General features: G+C 38.9%; 2 protein-coding genes across 15 annotated transcripts in view; one reads left to right on the top strand and one right to left on the bottom strand.

Annotated features, from left to right (window-relative positions):
* Window positions 1–8,176, top strand: part of LOC122532323 (ATP-binding cassette sub-family G member 4-like) — a 14,029-nt gene extending 5,853 nt beyond the window's left edge. The window contains exon 2 of the mRNA XM_043661017.1: window positions 4,299–8,176. Coding sequence (XP_043516952.1) covers window positions 5,243–7,030 — 1,788 coding nt within the window. The 5' untranslated portion in view covers window positions 4,299–5,242 and the 3' untranslated portion in view covers window positions 7,031–8,176. The remainder of the gene's footprint in view (window positions 1–4,298) is intronic.
* Window positions 8,177–8,722: 546 nt separating this feature from the next.
* Window positions 8,723–15,660, bottom strand: part of LOC122532321 (transcription factor 12) — a 145,284-nt gene continuing 138,346 nt past the window's right edge. For 9 of the 14 annotated variants that reach the window (XM_043661004.1, XM_043661014.1, XM_043661013.1 and 6 more), the window contains 5 exons: window positions 15,450–15,603; window positions 14,953–15,042; window positions 12,812–12,957; window positions 12,582–12,736; window positions 8,723–11,912 (listed from right to left, as the gene is read on the bottom strand). In XM_043661004.1, coding sequence (XP_043516939.1) covers window positions 11,868–11,912; window positions 12,582–12,736; window positions 12,812–12,957; window positions 14,953–15,042; window positions 15,450–15,603 — 590 coding nt within the window. In that variant the 3' untranslated portion in view covers window positions 8,723–11,867. Of the gene's footprint in view, window positions 11,913–12,581; window positions 12,737–12,811; window positions 12,958–13,703; window positions 13,794–14,952; window positions 15,043–15,449; window positions 15,604–15,660 lie in introns of all 14 variants that reach the window. The other 5 variants (XM_043661011.1, XM_043661010.1, XM_043661006.1 and 2 more) reach the window with 4 other exon arrangements.

Genomic DNA, 15,660 nt, shown 5'->3' on the forward strand with positions numbered 1-15,660 from the left:
ATTATTATTCATATCGGTTATTTACAAGTTCAAATCTTCCAAGAACAATTAATTATCCAATTATTTTTGCAAATGAATCATATTGAAACGACGGTTTACTCCCATTAACAAAAAAAGTGGAGGAATAAACAAGAAGTAGAAGTATTTATGATTAATTGATTTTCGAAACTCGATGATCTGTAAAAAGCAAAATGAGGATCTTATGCAATCTTCCGGGAAGGCTCCATCAGCTACTAACTATAGTATGATATAAAGTACTGTTTCCCTCGATATCTCGTATGTTAATTGTAATATTGCAGTGTTACAATTTATACTCTTCGAACGTTATTTCATTTCAGATTATTATAGTTTTATATATATATATAGATTATTATAGTATATATATAGAGCTTTAAAAAATATTGGCATGTAATCTAGTTAATGAAATGCCAGTCAAAATGATTTAATGAGTGTGCACTTGGGTACAGCCTTTATTATTCTCGTCTGCTTATTTTTTAAAAAATCGGCACTGCCGAAAAATTCATATTTTTATCAGACACTTTACCGATATTTTCATAAATCGTGATTATGAAACTAGCATTTATAATAACTATAAATTTTTTGCAAATTGCGAATACGACTTCCCACAAGCAATGCGTCACAACTTTTTTTCTAATTGTCCAATTGCATAATTATGCAATCAAATAATTACAGAATTAAATCTATTACTTTAATGATACATCGATTAACATATGTAATTGCATACGTAGATAAGTTATTAATTAATGATCCAAGTAAATTGTCGAGTTGTTGAATTCAAGAAACCAAGAAAAAAAGAAAGAGGAAAAATATGCATCTACGCTGCACAATTTATATTGGGATTAGTTCAACATTTTATATCATTGTATATTTGATATACAGATCATTATTATTCGAATTAGACTAATTGAAATAAATCGATGACGGTGAGTAAGATTTTGCAAAATCTGATTTTCATAATTACTATGAATTCGTTAAAAAGGGAAATATTACATGTCTGAAACAATTGATTTATATATTTAATATGTACTACCTGAGTATGCAAATTGATTAATTAATACAGGTACATAATATTTAATATATTCGTCAATACGGCAGATTTCAAATTTTCCTTCTTTACAACAGCTTAATACCTGAACCATATGAATCATTATTATATAATTTAACAGTAGGACTAAAACGACGATTAAAATGATGCACAAGTGACGCGCAAAATAGGAAAACGTTTATAGTACCATAAAGAGCAGAAAGTTTTGTACATACATTTTGCAAAAATCTCCAAAAATACAACGTTTCATTAGGTTGTGAAATAAATTCGTTCGCAAATTGATTTTCAGGATATTAAAAGATTATAAAACCTGTTACTTACGTGATCTACAGTAAACAAGATATGGACATATTAATTGATCCATATTAAATATAATTGTGATGTAATAATACACATGTGATGTAGATAAACGTTGCTTTCTGCACTGGCAAAAAATAAGAAAAGAACCAATGCTAAATATTTAAAAGCACAATATGAAATTGAAAATATAACTGATAATATAATAATTTTAAAACATTCAAAGGATTATTGTAGAAAATATTGGACTTGATCACGATTACGAAACTCTCGAGTTCACTGTTTATTACCAACAATGGAATATTCATAATTCAAAGAACGTAGAGACACACACGTTATATTCGTACAATTTTTTGATAAAAGGAATCTTTGAAATTTTCAAAGTAACATCCAATTTATTTATGAAGAATAATCAACCAAATAATACACGTTAACATTACACATTATCCGAAAGTTGCGATTAATGAACTTATCACACAACCTAATAAATCGCCGAAACTACTTAAAAAGAAAAAAAAAAAAAATTGTAAAATGATCGTTTTGACCATTTTGGTAGTTTCAGCGTTAAATGGCAGTAATTCAAGTAAATTTACACAATATATCTCAATTATATCTCTCTCTCTGAACGGAAATCAGTATCAATTTTAATAGTTGTATCTTTCAAACAACTGTGAAAGAAAAAAAAAATCTGGAATCATATTGACAAGTTCAAGTGTCGCTGACAGCTAAAAATCAGAAAGAAGATGCTGCTGTTACGTCATTGGTTATTACCGTAGAAAATGACGCGACGCTACTGTAACGTCTCATAGCTGTTAATAACATCTGTACTAGTTCTTACGGTGTTCGATAAAAAATATACCTGCAAGTTTTCGCCAACGACTGCGAAAAAGAAAACTCGGAGTTTGGTCGTCCAAATATTAGGCGATCTCTAATTACTGAAAAATCAAAAGACGTTGGGGTCGCGTCATCGGTTGAGGATCGCACGACGCTATTGTACCTTACTGGTGCTTACAGTGTCGACAATATCTACGTGCTTACGATATTTCGATAAAATATCTGTGACTTTTTCAGTGACCGTAAAAAAAAAAGTGAAAAAGAAAATCTGTCGTACTTAGGAGAAAAAGTGACGTCGTTGGAAAATAGACGTTATTAATCATTTAATTGTTCAGCTTTTTTGTTCATAATTTCTTCGTACAATATTTCACGAAGCATATAATTCACCAAGGATGGGTTACTCCGAAACCCAAGAGAGTTTCGAGTTTCGAAGATTTAAAGCTTCACACATTTTTCGCGATTCGAGATTCTAGATACTCGGATAAGAAAAATTATAAAGTCGATGAATAATGAATCGTCTAACCAGCGTGAATAACGAGTGTTTAAATGCTTCGTGTATCTCGAGTATTTGGTGCTTTGCAAACTTTTTCGATTGATCGTCAAATATCTAATCCAAAGACATAATAATAAAAAAAAAAAGAAAAGTATCTTACCATCAATGGTATACTCTCAAAGATTTTTCATCCGACGAAAAAATAAAGGATCCAGAAAATGTTCCTTAAATAAGAATCTGTGTTAGATATCTTTGTATATATTTGTTCAAATGCGGTGAATAAAAATTGATACAGAAGTGTCAATTCCAATTCTCAAAATAAGAAATTCCTCTTGCAAAATAAAATCAGCATTCCAAGTTTCGAGAGTTTCTAGTATCGAGAATTTAAAAGTTAATTTCGAATCTATTCCTGTTTAATTTACCAGACAAGCTATTCCTTTTTCAAGCGGAAACAAGCCTATGTGCGTAAAAACATAATGACAGAGAATTTTCTAATTATAGAAAAAATTCATCGAATTGTAACGCAAGAAACCGGATTAATAAAAATTAATGACAGTATTAATGATAGTGCTAATTCATCGCTGCGTTGCACTTAAATATCGTGTAAAAAAGACGAACGATTTTTCTTCTACTTACAGCCATCTGACAAAAAAAAGTTTAGAACAAAAGTTGAACAGTACAAAGTTAGGAGAAGCTAAAGTGTACAAAGATAGATTTTCGCAACGAAAGCAACCTTCTGAAGCAACGTTTCGAAAAAATATTTACGTGAAACGGGACAATTTCCTGATGGGAAACGTCCTCCTAATCATCACGTCACAAATAATGATAATGCTGTTACAACACTTGCTCATTTTCATGAAAATGCTCATACATACGATACGTGCTGTTGCAATGAAGATGGATATGTCACCTAAAAGTGTTCATAAAATTTTGAGTAATTTTAAATATCATCCTTTTAAAATTACTACCGTTCAACATTTACAGTGCTACGGACGCAGAACGACGTCTGGAGTTTATTGCGTGGATCATTACTAAATTTGAAGAAGAACCAAATATTTTAAATAATATTATGTGAACGGGTGAAAGTAAATTCACATAGATTCTAGTCCTATATTTAATCTGAGATCTATGTTTACACTGTCTTATATGGAATCAAATACGACGAGAAGTTAAAGTCCACATTTCCACTACTGTAAATGGAGTAACATGTTAATAAAAATATCAGAATTCGTCCCGATATTCTCTACAATACGGTGGAAAAAAAATTATGTGTTCCTATTTGTTTCATCCAAAGTGACCTTGATTTAGCTATGAAGACGAACAGTTTTGGAAATTTTTTTTTATTGATACCTACTCTACATCTTGTATCGTTCAACTTTTGTTCGAAACTTTTTTTCGTCAGATGGCTGTAAGTAGGAAAAAAATCGTGCATTGTGGAAACAGGAAACACTTTGTATAATAATTACTTAATTCGAAGAGTAGGATAAAATTAGATGCATATGGATAAATTGCATAACGCGAGCATTATGTCGTTTGCAAGTTCGTTGATTCTCTGTTTCATTCAACCGCGGCTGTAATCATCAATAATACGTTTACTTTTCGTTACAGGTGTCTGCGAGACATTTGCAAAGTAAATTGGCTCGAGACAAGCGTGAGAGATACGAGAGAGAAACAGGAAAATGAAAACGCGGACCATTGGCCAGATAACAGCCGAGTGATAAATCAAAGCAGAAGTGTAGAATTAATTCCATCAAGTTCTCGTTTAAACTGATAGTAACAGAGGCGAATGAACTGAAGAGAATGAACAACGAATCGAAGAACGAATAATTGAAACTGTAAAAAAAAGTGAAAAAACTGTTCACGGTCGATTGATCGTTGTTACAATTTTATAATACTAATTGTAAATTGTGTCGTTCGAGGTAGATTGGAAAGTTATCAACATACATCTAATCTGTCTCTCGACGTAATAACGGGAGTAAAAATTGATAATTCCTAATCTACTCGTATTGAGATTTACCAATAAAAGTATCATTACATAATCAATGGTGACGCATTATTCCAATTCAGTCCGCAAAAATTGACAAGTCCCGTCGAGACAGGCAAGTGTGCTCGAAAGCTCGTTAGAAGCTTTCTTCTTAGAAAATAAAAGGTCATGGGACACGAATTAGAGCGACTCGTGATTAGATACATTAACGTTAGTCGTATTAAAGGAACTCAATAGTACGCTAATCGAGGCTGAAAGTCCGCGAGAATCGATTTATCGAATCACCTCGACACAAATGAAAAGATCCAAGTGAAGTATACTTGCGAAACCGAAACAGTGGCTTCGAATCTGCACGAATTCTCCAAGAATTTCTTCCTCCGAGTCTCGCTGGAAATTGTACAGTCCGTCGAAACGAACGAGCGCAACACGCTCAGCGTAAGCAAATAAACTCTGCGCTTATACAAAGAATAAATAAATAAGATCTGCATGACACCCAGTGGATAATACAGAAGCAAGATACAAGGAGGCGAAGTATCATTCAGTGGGTCAGACAGATCAGTAGGTCGCCATGTATCAAAGAGTGGTGTTGTTAAGCCTGCCGAGGACCGAATCCATCGACATTCAGTTCGCCGATCTGACTTGCGAGGTGAGAGTTGGCTTCAGGGGCCCGTTGAAGAAAATCCTGAACAACGTCAGCGGAACGTTCAAAACCGGACAGCTGTCCGCCATAATGGGGCCGTCCGGCGCGGGGAAATCCACGTTGCTGAACATCCTGACAGGATTCCAGAGGGACAAGTGGACAGGGAAGATCGAGTACATCGGCAACAGGAGGAAGCACAGCTGGAAAGAGTACAGGAAACAGTCGTGTTACATACAACAGAACGACTGTCTGCTGTCGCTGTTCACCGTGTGGGAGATGATGTGGATGGCCGCGAATCTGAAAATCGGCGAGAGCCTCAGCCGAAAGTCCAAGGAGATGCTGATCGTCGAGATGCTGGAGAATTTGGATCTGAGCAAAACGAAGGAGACGAAGTGCGGCCGATTGAGCGGCGGTCAAAAGAAGAGGATGAGTATCGCTCTCGAGCTGTTGGACAATCCGCCGGTGATGTTTCTGGACGAGCCGACCACCGGCCTCGACTCACTCTCCTCCTACCAGTGCATCAAACTGCTGCGAGGCTTGGCCAGGTCTGGCAGAACGATCATCTGCACGATCCATCAGCCAAGCGCGGCCATTTACGAGATGTTCGACAACGTGTACCTGTTGGCCGAGGGCAGGTGCATGTACGAAGGAGCCACGGCCAACACGATAGCGTACTTTGCCAGCGTCGGGCTCCACTGTCCCAAGTACCACAACCCGGCCGACTACATGATCGAGGTGGTGAGCAAGGAGTACGGCGATTTTAACGATCAGCTGGTCAAGCTGACCAATAACAAGAAGAAATCGTGGCGGTTGGACACCTCCGGGTATCTAACCAACAACAATTCCATCGACGAGAGCAAAGTTGGCGTGCTCATTTGTCCACCTTCCGAGTTCCAGAGGTTCATCGTGCTGATACATCGTTTCGTGAGCCTGCTTGCCAGAGACTGGACCGTCACCCACCTGAAGATCGCCAGTCATCTTTCGATTGGCGTGATATTGGGCCTGTTGTACACGAACGCGGGCAACGACGGCAGCAAGTCCTTCAGCAACGTTGGATTCCTGCTGATCACATCCGTCTATCTCAGTTACACGGCCATGATGCCGGCGGTGTTCAAGTTCCCCGCGGAGATCGAGATATTGAAGAAGGAGCGATTCAACAATTGGTACCAGTTAAGGACTTACTTCGTCGCGTCGTTCGTGTGCAACTTACCTGTACAGATGCTGATGGCCTTTGCTCACATCTCCGTTTCGTATTTTCTTAGCGGGCAGCCCATGGACGTCAACAGGTACTTTATGTTCCTGTTGGTTGCTATTCTAACGACACTGGTGTCGGAAAGCATCGGCCTTTTTATCGGCGTTCTGACCAACCCCACCAACGGAACGTTCCTCGGTGCCATTATACTCTGCGGAATGCTGAGCCTGTCCGGCTTTTTGGCACTTTTCAAGTACATTCCGCGCGTTTTGTATTACAGCAGTTACATTAGCTACGTGAAATACTCGTTGCACGGTTTCTTTCAAGCGCTTTACGGCTACAACCGCGAGAAGACGTCCTGCTCGCAAATGTATTGCCATTACAAAATGCCCAAAACGTTGATGATGGAAATGTCGATGACGGATGGGAACTACTGGATAGACATCCTCTATTTGTTCTGCTACTACGTGCTCTTCAGAATCGCTGTCTACTTTTCGCTCAAGAGGAAACTCTCCAAGGCGTGAGGGAATCCCTTGACGCGCGCGAACTTCCCTTAAGTTTACGAACAAGGACGACTGACTATTTTTTTTTTCTTTTTTTTTTTTATTGTGACGAAGCGGTTAATAATTCAACGAATACGAATGTATCTTTCGCAAAATGACAAATTATTTATGTACGTGCAAAAATATTCGTATGCTTCTGCAATTATCAACTCTGAACGAAATACGTCTCTGTCAATAATTTCTAGATTGCTGATTTCCATGCAAATTTGTACTTTTGAAAGTATAATGAAAAAAAAAAAAAAAAAAAATAGGAAATTATCTTGGTTATTATACTTTGGATATGTATATCATGTTTCTCCATGTTATGTAATATAAATATAACATTCTCTGCGAGCGTATTAATCGTAATTCAATATGTATCATCGTTGAAAAGAATTTCGAAAGTCTCGACGATCAGAGAGGTACGAATATTTTTGTGACTCGCTGTATTTTGCATTTCGTTTGAAATAAGCCGAATATTTATGACAATAGCTGGTTCAGTTTAGGAATTCAAATTTATGATATCACTAGAGAGTATATCTTATGAATTAATGTATCGTTGAAAGCGTTTCAAGCCTCAAAAAAGTGCCGAGTGACTATGTAAGTAGAAACGAGTGTATTCGAACGATATTTCCTTGACATTTTCGCTCAGAACATTGATTAAAATACTAAAATACTACTCGAATTATTTATAGATATTTCTTCTCTGATTAAACATTGCGGTTCCCTCTCATTATCATTTAATTATTACATGACATGGATACGAAAGTCAAAAACATCATAAATTTAATAGTATTCAGCTGCGTATAAAAATTGAAACAGACGATTTATGCGTGTGGTTCTTGATCTTGATGGCGTGAGAGGAAAAAAAAAAAAAAAAGAGAGAAATCGCGGGAACTCAGTCTTCCTGAAAACGTTTAAAACTTGTATTACAAACCTCAGCAGATTCTCGACATTTTCATATCTCGTTAATCAGCTTGTGATTGAACAACGAGTGTTTCTCGTAGTGTTCTCGACGGTTAAAAGTCTTAACGTATCTACACTATGTATATGCTCTTGTATTTATATGCATAAGTAGGCGGCTAGTTATTAGAACTTAAAAACTTAAAAACGAATAAAGTGACAAAAGAAAAGAAAGACACTAACAGCACGATGGCTCGTCTTGTCTAATACTGGGTGTGTGTGCAATATGTACAAACGAAAGCTCGAGTGAGAAAGAAAAAAAAAAAAAAGGTGGTGGACGGGGAGGGAATGAACACGTGTTAAGCGGTGAAAAACAAGAAAAACCAATTAGCATAAAAAGAGAGAAGAAAAAAAAAGTAAAGATGATAAAGAAGCCGCAATCAGGCAGACGCCCGTGTTTATGGAAAAAATGGCACATTTATTATATTATTAGTGATAATAATATTACTAGTGATAATTATACATTTTTTTTTTTTCTTTCTCAAAACGAAATGCTCTCGACGCACACTCTTTAAATTTTTCTTTCTCTCTCTCTAACTCTCACACACACGCATACTCTCTCCCTCTCTTTCGCTCTCTTTCTTTCTTCCACATTCTCCCAAATTCTCTTCCAAATATATGCATAATTATTCAGCTCGTGCTTCGATCGATGTTAATGCGAGACCGCACCTCATTTCTTTCTCTTCTTTCTTCTCCTTTTTTCTGTTTTCCTTCTTCAGTTAACAATCGCATGCATTGTCGGAAATATAGTTTCTTTATCCTCCTAAGGCCCGGTGTCACGCGAAAACTTTGCCACACGCCAGACCTGCGTACGTTTTTTTTTTTCTCTCTCTCTCTCTCTCCTTTAATTACATATTATACAATAATGTTCGTTAAGATCTAATATACATGTGTGATTTTTATCTTTCACTTGTCGACAATCGTGTCCTGGGCGAACGAGAGGATTCGTCGGCGTCGTCGTACGTCGATCGCGCAATTATTACTAATTCAATTAATCGTACGAAACTTTGTAGCGCACTGTCCCGATACACGCTCTTCATGTTCGTTCTCTTTTCTCTTTCTCCCCTCCCACCCCCAACTCCTTCCCCTCACCGTTTCGCTCAACGACAAAAGTTACACGCGGTCGACTACTAATCGAGAAAGACCACATCGATTCGGGTCGTTCCGCGAATTTCAAAGTTCGGGCACAACGCCGAGAAACTTTCAAATTCGCGACGTCGCGCGCGATCCGATTTCAAACACGATCGATGCGATCCTCCGGGCTCGGGCGAAACGAAACGAGCCACAGGCCCACCCCGTTGTGATCTGCGATCCGTACGAACGAAAAGAAAAGGGAAAAGGCCAGGGAGGAACAAGTTAAAGCATAGAACCGAACGAACGAACACAACTTAGAGAGAGAGTGTGTGTGTCGAAATATGCAATCGACATATCGTGATGACAATCGAATATAGTAGAGAACTGCGCGGCTGGACGCCCTTCTTTTCGCGATCCTCGAACCCTTTTTTCCTTCCTTTTTCTTTCTTCAAACTTGTATAGCCGAGTTACGCACTCTCTTCACCTTTTCTCTTTCTCTTCGTTTCCTTCGTTTCCTTCATTTCGACTATCTAAGACTATCGACAGGTGTGCCTAGCTTAGAGACGGGCTTACGAGCTATTTATTGTCGTTATTATTTTACATGATTACCATTCGCGGATATAAGTGCGTGATCGCATCTGCGTAATGCGTGTCTTCGTGCCTAGTTTTTTTTCTTTTTATCTCCCATGAATCTCGCCGCTGATCTCCTAACGCGTCGTTAACACAGAATTCTCGTCGTCTTGATTTTATAACTTTCTCGCGAGTTTTTTTTTCTTCTTCCCCCTCCCCTCTTCTTCCATTGTTCCTTTTTCTTTTTCTCTCTCTTTCGGAGATAATACGAGTCGCGACGCGGCGCGATCTCGACGTTGAAAATTTCGATTTAAAAGTTAAAGCGAGGTTGTGCGAGTTATGTCTATCGATCGGGCTGCTCGTGGTCCGAGAACACAGACACGATATCTGCAACTTCGATATACTCATACGCGGCCTGTTTCCACGGTCCTGATCCTACGTTTATATTCTCGTTTCTTCCTTCATTTTCTTCTTTTTATTTTCGGTTTCTCGTGCAATCGTTTTCTTTTTTTTTTTTTTTTCTTCCTATCTCGTTCGTTTTTCGGTGACGTCGTTTTAGACGAGCAAAGAGCAAAGGAAATAAATAAGAAATCGGTCGGATTCGAGAGAACAGCGAGAGAGAGAGGAACACAAAAGGTAGAGAGAGCGAGACACACGCATGTAAAGAAATTCCTTGCCTTCTAAGGACCGTGCGAAACGTTCGATATGCCTTTGAAGAAAAATATAGCTGTGTGATTACGCGTGATATGTCCTAGGAGAAGTCGATTTGATCGCGTTAACGGCCGGAGACGCGGGCCGGATGGACGATGGAGACTAACTTTCCTCTTTCTTCAAGGGGCAGAAAAAGTAATAATAATAATAATAATAATAATAATAATAATAATAATAAGATAAATAAAAAAAACGGAAAATTAAAAGAAGCGAGAAGAAAAAAGAAAGAAGAAGGAAAAGAAGAAAAAGAGCGAAGAACGGAAAGAGACGGAGCAAAAACACGGGCACTGACGACAACACGCGTGTCAATCGTTTTGGTTGCTTTATTTTTCTCGCTGTCGTTCCTTTTCTTCGTCATTTATTCCTCCCTTTTATTTAATAAAATTTATTTTAGAATCTAAATAAATTAAAATACATGGCAACTGGGTACACATTGAGTTGAGCTATATTTTTGTTCAAAAACAAAAATGTCCCCCCCCCCCCTTTTTCTTTTTACTCTCAGGAAGGATCTCCTCGGCGATCATCAATCAATGATAGTAATAATTATTAATAATAAAAATAATAATAATAATAATAATAATAATAATAATAATAATAAAATCATTATCGTGACAATAAAAATAATAATAACCATCGTCACGTTGATGACGGCAATAATAATAATAATAAAAATAATAATAATAATAGTAATAATAAAAATAATCGTAATAAGGTAATTGATTAGGCGTACGTCACTGCTGTATATATACAATTCTGCGAGAGATATGTTTGAACTCTTCTTTCTTTTTTTTTTTTTTCGCATTCGATGGATAAGGTGATTCACTTCTCGTTTTCCACCTATCGTTTTACATACTGCAATTTTAACCGAAAATTTTTGCACTTGTGCTCCATAAACTTCGCCGCGTTTTCACATGGTCCGAATCGTTAATGGTTTTTTTGTGCTTGCACCGTTCAACACGAATTTCTTCTCCTCTCTTATTTGTGTGTTTATGAGTGTATACGTGTGTATGTGTGTGTATATTTTTTTTTTTCCTTTTCATTTCCTTTTTGTCGGTCGTCGTTCCAACGACCATTCCGTCGATCATGCTCGTACGCGTAAGTACAGAAAGTTTGCCAGAACGAACTTCACGCGACTTCGATTCACACTTGAACGCTCGCGAAAACAGTCGTCTCTTCTATGTACAGTAGTTTTTGTTTTTCCTTTTTTTCTTTCGTTCTCTCTCTTTCTTATCACCAATCACCGAGGACTATCGTAAAAAAAAAAAAAAAAAAAAAAACAACTCGCAGTTCTCATTGCCTTTCAAACCTCATTCCGATATCTTTAACGGTTTCCAAATAACCGCGACATCCCCGTACGATTTTCGAATCATTAAGGTTATCGGGAGATCTTGAGAGACAGGAAGTCCGAGCCTCGTTCCGGGATATCTTTAATGCTTCAAAAATTATACGAAAACGTCACTAAAATCCTCGATCCGGCCCAATTCGCGCCGCTGAGCCGCTGCTACTGCGGCTGCGATGGATTGTGTTGAAGTGGCGGCGGTGGGCCCTGAAACAGTATAGTTTTTGTTGTCGAATCACTGTATTCTCATTCTTCGTTTTCTTATTTCATACGAGGGCACACTACTCTGAAGCGTTTAAATGCGTATGTTAATAAAATATGTATACATATAAATTAGTTAAAATTGAATTACTGAGATGAAACAATAAAACGTCAAACAGTCATTCTCTCAATTTTGAAGGAGTTCCTTCGATCAAGCGTTAAATAGAATATTCTACAGACCTAATAGGTTAGAGATTACGATTCATTAGGTCAACTGAACTAAAACACATGTACAATGGGCATAGAAAATTGTCGACACTTACAATTTTATGGAAAAAAAAAAATCGTATAACAAATTTTAAGGGATTGTCACGAAGAAGAGACTTCAATCTTAAAGATTATAGTAGATTTAGTCTCTTAAAATTTGTTGTACGGTCTTTTTCACAAAATTATTTTAATTCAAAGTGAGTTTAATAAAGACAATTTTTCATCGAGTATACAAATACTTCTTACGTCCACTGCACGTTACCTAAAAAGAAAAAAGAAAAAAAAAAACACGTACACGTATATTTCAATATCTACACTCTCAAAACCATAATCTCCGCCTAATTACAATTCTGTATTTTTCAAGCTATCAGAGTAGCGTACCCCCGACGAATATATTGTAATATTTACAGGCATCGCGGAGAAAGGTGGCTGAGAATGCGCGTGAGGATGAGGATGAGGATGAGCTATGTGCGCCGCTAGGTGACCAGGTAGTTTAGGCCCGTCCTCTGCCTTTTCCTCTTCTCTCCTCTTCAAACACGCGGCCTTTGGATTGAGGTTTCGTTCTGCGAACATCAAAAGAAAAATCTCGCTCGAATCTCGCATTTCAATTGGTTTCGAAACTATGTATTAGAACGCACCTCTGACTTGCTGTTCCAGCGTCATGATCACTTCGACAGCCATGTTGAGGATACCCAGTTTCGTCTGAGGTTTGTCCGTCTTTAGATGCGTCATACACATTCTACCAAGCTCTTTCAACGCCTCGTTGATGTCTCTGATGCGTATCCTGAGGGAGCAAGTCTTGATTATAACACACCACAAACACACAGCAAATTCGTAATTTACAACAATGAACTACTTTTGCAAGTGAACTCTGTTGTTTTCCTTTTCTATTAGTTTCAACACTTTTGCGAATACGCTGAGCAAGATTCAACACGTGTAAGAATGTTGAGAAAATTTTTTTCCGTCGCTAGATCCATCATCATTTTGAAGATTGAAGTCTCCTCTTTACAATGACCTCTTAAAACTAGTTGTACACTTTTTTTTTTTATACTGAACACTGAACTTTAGGACTAAGCGACAAAATTCCAAGAACTCCTGACATTTCGTCTTCAAAGTTCAATAAAATCGTACAGCGAATTTTAAGAAGGCTTCAATGATGGATCTGGCTGCGAAGAAAATTTTCTAACAGTTTTACACACTTGGAGGAAAAATTCGCAAGGCTGTTGTTAAAAGGTATTTCACAGCGCCATCCGCAAACGGTTGAAAAATGCGAAGAAACTCGTTTCTAAAAAGGAGACAGAGATTTTTCTACATAATAGCACGACAAGAGATCCCGATCGTTCCACAGAAGGAACGACATCCAACTTCAACTTCGCTTCTTTGTCATATATACATAGAATACGGGCCAAACTCTCCTCGAATATCGCTGTGACGCGACACGAGAGTGGGTATACTCTCGCGATCGGGTCACTGCAAAAATCACTTTCTTTTCTTTTTTTTTTTCTCTCTCTTCCGTCTGCATTCTCTTACCTTTCCCTAGCGTTATTCGCCTGCCGCCTCTCTTTCTCCCTTTGCGCCTTCACATCGGGATCGTCATCCTCGTCCTCGGCGCTCGAACAACAGTTGCGCAATAACAATACTCAATTAATCACCTGACGTGAGGGGGGGAGCGAGCCCCGAGACTTGTTGCATCTCGGATCGAGCGCAACGAAGATCGAAAATTCGACAGCTGTGAGAAAACCGACGACCCTCGGCCAGAGAACGAGAAAGCTGACACAGAGACGATCGAAAATACGTATGTACGCAGAGTGACTATAATTTAGATCGCGACTGCGACTTCTTAGGTGAACACGGGGCGCAACTTCATTGGCTGAACACACGCAGAGCAGATATATCTGATCGACTTGTGGTTATGTGGACAGAAATCAGGTTTCCAGTCCCGAAGGCCCGTATTCTTTGCACAGAGAACATATATACCAATGGTAAAGAAATCGCGCGGCGAAAGAGAGAGACAGACGCGTTTCTAACGCTTTAAAGGCTGAGTTCGTGCTGTTACCTAGAACATTTTTAGAATTTAGGTGATATCTATAGGGAGGTCGTGATTGTCGGGACAAAGTAAGAGAAAAAGAGAGGGTGGGCGGGGGGAGGGGGGAACAAGGAAAGACAACATATCCTGAAAGAAACGAATCTGCATTATACACAAGAGGATCGGTTGGTTGCGTCGCGAGAGAGATCGTTCGATCAACAGTGTGTGACAGAATGACTCGCGGTTATGACGGGGGATAATACGACAAAGAGTCTAGCACTCGATGCAACAACACGTTCAAGTAATAATGCAGAGCATAGAGCATTGTACGGTGTGCTTTGTACGTTCTAAGGGAGAGTGACAGAGCATGCCTGGAGAAAGAATGAGAGGAGGAGGAAAGGGATACGGGGGGGGGGGGCCGAATCGCAGCTGAATTAAAATGAGACTGATTGGTGAGGTGAGCACGAGAACTTGGTGGATCTTACGCCTGGTCTCGTATCATTTCTGTCCTTAACCAGAAACATTTTAATTGTCACGCTAAAGGAATACGGGCCTCTCGTGTCGAAAGGAGCGTAAACATGCCATTTTCCACGCGTTCAAGTTGTACTTCTCATTTCTCATTTCTCATTCGGGGCATGCGTACGAGAGGAGAGTAAAAAGAGATGATGAAGAGGAAGAGGATTCTGGATGAACGGATGTAATCTCGAGGAAATATTATAACAACGGGAGTGCTTACTGCGTGTGTTCACTAACCTTTCACGCACGTTGTTGGCCTGGCGACGTTCCTTTTCGCGCACCGCTTTGGTGCTGGGATCGTCGCAGTCTTCGTCAGCGCTCGAACAACGGTTGTTTGAATACAATCGATTAGTTACAGGTCTACAACTGCACGTGAACAACGAGAGAGACCGGTCTCTATCGTTCGCGTGTCGTCGATCGATTGAGAAACCGACAGCCCACAGCGTTATCATCTCGAACATTTTTCGTGCAAAATTTCTCTCCGTCGTCGTTTAATTTTAACGCAGAGACGTGCGCCCGTGCAGCGAGAGAATTTTCATCCGTTGCACTTTACTCATTTATTCAAATGTTCGACAGGGTAAAGCTGTGTTCTGATCGAGAGAGAGAGAGTTCGCGACTGGCTCTACCTCAATCACAACAGCGGCTCGGTGAGTTTTCACTACTGTCGTTCTAACGATCGATGTTCGTTACGCCTGAATCACGGATCAAACGCTGCACATCCAAGATATACTTACTATCTACGCGACCTCTTCGTCCCTTTTCCCTGAGACGTAGAGTTGACGGTGGCCGCGCCGATCACGCCCGCTGCCGCCAGCTCGCTACTCGAAGGTTTCGTCTCGCCGCCGCTACTGTCTGGCGGCTCCTTTCTCTTTTCTAAAGAAACGTATTCTACTTATTATTAATACCGCCGTTTTACATTCCCAAAAAAATATTTACGATATCGCG

Source organism: Frieseomelitta varia, unplaced genomic scaffold (assembly GCF_011392965.1).
Source record: "Frieseomelitta varia isolate USP_RPSP 00005682 unplaced genomic scaffold, Fvar_1.2 scaffold_447, whole genome shotgun sequence".
NCBI classification, from domain to species: domain Eukaryota; kingdom Metazoa; phylum Arthropoda; class Insecta; order Hymenoptera; family Apidae; genus Frieseomelitta; species Frieseomelitta varia.